Source organism: Contarinia nasturtii, unplaced genomic scaffold (genome assembly GCF_009176525.2).
Source record: "Contarinia nasturtii isolate CC-2019 unplaced genomic scaffold, AAFC_CNas_1.1 Cnas_scaffold_1814, whole genome shotgun sequence".
NCBI classification, from domain to species: Eukaryota; Metazoa; Arthropoda; class Insecta; order Diptera; family Cecidomyiidae; genus Contarinia; species Contarinia nasturtii.
In genome coordinates this window covers 53-2,914 of record NW_022199145.1, presented here as the reverse complement: position 1 = coordinate 2,914, position 2,862 = coordinate 53, and the positions used below count along the sequence as shown (strand labels likewise).

Here is a 2,862-nt window from a genome sequence, read left to right as displayed (position 1 = left end):
TCAGGTAATGAGTTCATTGTAAACAAATGACAAAAATGACCAGTTGTTCAGTTCTGAGTAAAAACTTAATGAGAAAAATGATTCGAAGCCAAGTTGTTATTCACAAAATTAAATGGAAAACGTCACAAAAAATATGAGGAAACTTACAACATTGTCATACCTTTATTCGAGGATATGTTTTTTTCTCTCCATGGTTGGTATATCAAATTCCTGAAAATAAGCCCAATTTTCTATTCCAAAAACATAAACAAAATCAAATGAAAAATGTATATTTTTGTCGATTCAAAGAGCAATATGTTTATTATTATCCTCTATGGTTTGGTCTATTTCATTTGGATTTTTTTTATCAAATTTTCCAAATGAATTTCAATTGTTTACATCGGTCTTTTACAATCTCCCCCCATTCCGAATAAAAATGAAATTAAATGTGCTTTAAAATTATTTTTGAATCGAGTTTGTCTATTCACGGGATATTTCCAAAATTGGATCCATTTTCAAAGAATATTCCGAAGAAGGTCATTGAGCAAATCTCACGAGGAAAGAGCAGATATGAGAAGAAAACATCGATCCGTTTGCATCTGTTAAGGAGAGCGCTCTTTCTAAGAAGAAGGACAGCAGCGAGAGAAGAAGCGATTGAAAAAGTGCTCTCATTGAGGCAAGAAGCTATATTGTTCCACTTCGCAGGGAGAAGTACGTTAGGATAGTGAATAAGTTTTGTTACGTGTTTTGCGTTGAGATACTGAAACCGCGCCAAACTTAAATTCAAATTGTGTTACAAGTCCAAATTAATAGGCACTTAGAAGACTTTCAAATGTCACCAAAATGGCCCGTCGAAGAATTTACCAAATGGATTTGGAGCGCCTGGATTTTCCAATTGAACAAAGTAATGGTCCTTATCGTGTTTTAGGCCCCAAACATGATAAACCGGCCTGAAATGTTGAGAATTAAATACTTTTTTTTTGGGCCACTCTGGCACACACAAGTGGCAGGTAATAAATAGTTGTGCAAAATAATGAATACAATATATTTTTTTGAATTGAAATTCTTGTTTATTTGAAGAAAAAATTAACATTTCTTGCTTACCATTCTATTTGTATGTTTTAGGTTAAGAGAGTACTTGTTTCTCATAACGCTAAAAAAAAAAAGATCTGGCATTGGACATTTTCAGAAGGTATCTATTTAGCGTAAACATCTACCTTTACCAAAATTGATGATGTTGTTCTACTTTATCGCGTCAATTTCACATATTGGCCCCCTTCAATTGATAGACTCCATTCCTTGTCCAAACATTTCTCTAGAACAGAGCATTTAGATTTATTGTCGAGTTTAAGGCGGAATGACCTGAGCGATTTACCGGCTTTGGTGCATGCTATAACATCATCAATCGAAAACTGATGGATACGAAACTCAACGGTCTCTATTTTGGATAATGCCTGAAATAGTTCCGTTTTATCGGCTCCTTCAGCTGAAGATGTTATAGAAAATTCGGTCAATGTTGGATGTCTGTTAATAAATCGAATGACATCATTCCAGTCGGGTGAATCAATCACTTTTAAATGGCACTTTTGCACAGAACCAAATGCAAATGGGAGTTTCAGCATCGGTTGAAAACAAGTGATACTAAGTCGTTGTACGTTCTTCAAGTGAATTATTGACGTGTCGATGGGTTTCGATGAAAAATCAATACAAAGATCTTGAATGTTTTGTAAGTTTTCGCTGAATTCTTGTAAGAAATTGGCGTCCAATTGGTTGTAGCTGTGAAAATATTTTAGTTGTGGATTCAACGTCAATGCCCGTGAAATGTTTGCTATTTGACATTTAGTGCTCGAAATCACAAGTTTTTCTAAATTTGGAAAATTATGTTCAATGCATTCTCCCCTGTTGTCATAGAATTCTAATGTTTGAACACGGGGAAACCACTTGTTGAAATTAGTTATGCGATTGTCCAAAATACACGACGAAAATGTGATACATTCCACTTTTGAAAATGGGTTTTCCATTATCCATTCTTCGATATTTCTGAAATGAATCGTTGTTAATGAATCAGAGCAATATTCATTTATGTAATGAAACATTTTCGGATTATATAGATTATTATAGGATGGAAAGGTGTCCATGCACAAAGACAAGATCAAATGTCCAAAGCAGCGCAACAGTCCAAATGCAGTTGGCACATCGAAGATAGTTATGGACAATTCGTCTATTTTTAGTGATTTTTTCGAGAGGGGACTCGTAACGAGTCTTATTTCTTTCCCTCCATATTTTCGCTGAAATATATAGCCGACACTTTTCTTGAATTGCGTGCATGTGTCGGCTAAATGCAGTAGATCCGTGAGCTCCAGATTCATGAAAACGTGTTCTAAGCAGTCGTTGTTGACACCCGTAATATTACGACTTGGTGAATTTACAGCGATTTGCTCCATGCTCATGATGTTTTGGCCGAAATTTAATCTAAAATACTAGAGAAAGAATGAAATGCAATTAGGTTCTAATATGAGATGAAGAGCTGTTATTGGCACCACGGAAGTGCAAGCACTAGTGAGTGTCCGCACTTGATCCATAAAACATCTCAAGTGTCGCACCAGAATACAAGAAAGGACGACGCGTACAAGAAAAGTACCCGCACCTACAACAACTCTGCAAATGCCTTTTCAACACTGGGTGTGCAGAAAAATAATAAACACCTTCAAATACAGTGAAAATTTCAAAGAAAAATATAAGTAAAATACCCTACACTTACCTCTTGGAAAATGATCGTAGAAAAACGGTTGAAAATTCGATATTTTTTTGTTATCCTCAATCAATGTTTAAATCAGGAACTCTTGTTGTTGCTTTTATTGGTTTTATATAAATGAATACAAA

The 2,862-nt window shown here is 35.0% G+C and overlaps 1 protein-coding gene across 1 annotated transcript; it reads right to left on the bottom strand.

The window, feature by feature from the left end:
• Positions 1–1,226: 1,226 nt before the first annotated feature.
• Positions 1,227–2,000, bottom strand: LOC116347321. Its single transcript, XM_031777883.1, has 2 exons — positions 1,355–2,000; positions 1,227–1,294 (listed from the first exon to the last, which is right to left on the bottom strand). Exons 1-2 carry the CDS (start codon positions 1,998–2,000, stop codon positions 1,227–1,229), a joined length of 714 nt encoding a protein of 237 aa, XP_031633743.1.
• Positions 2,001–2,862: the final 862 nt, after the last annotated feature.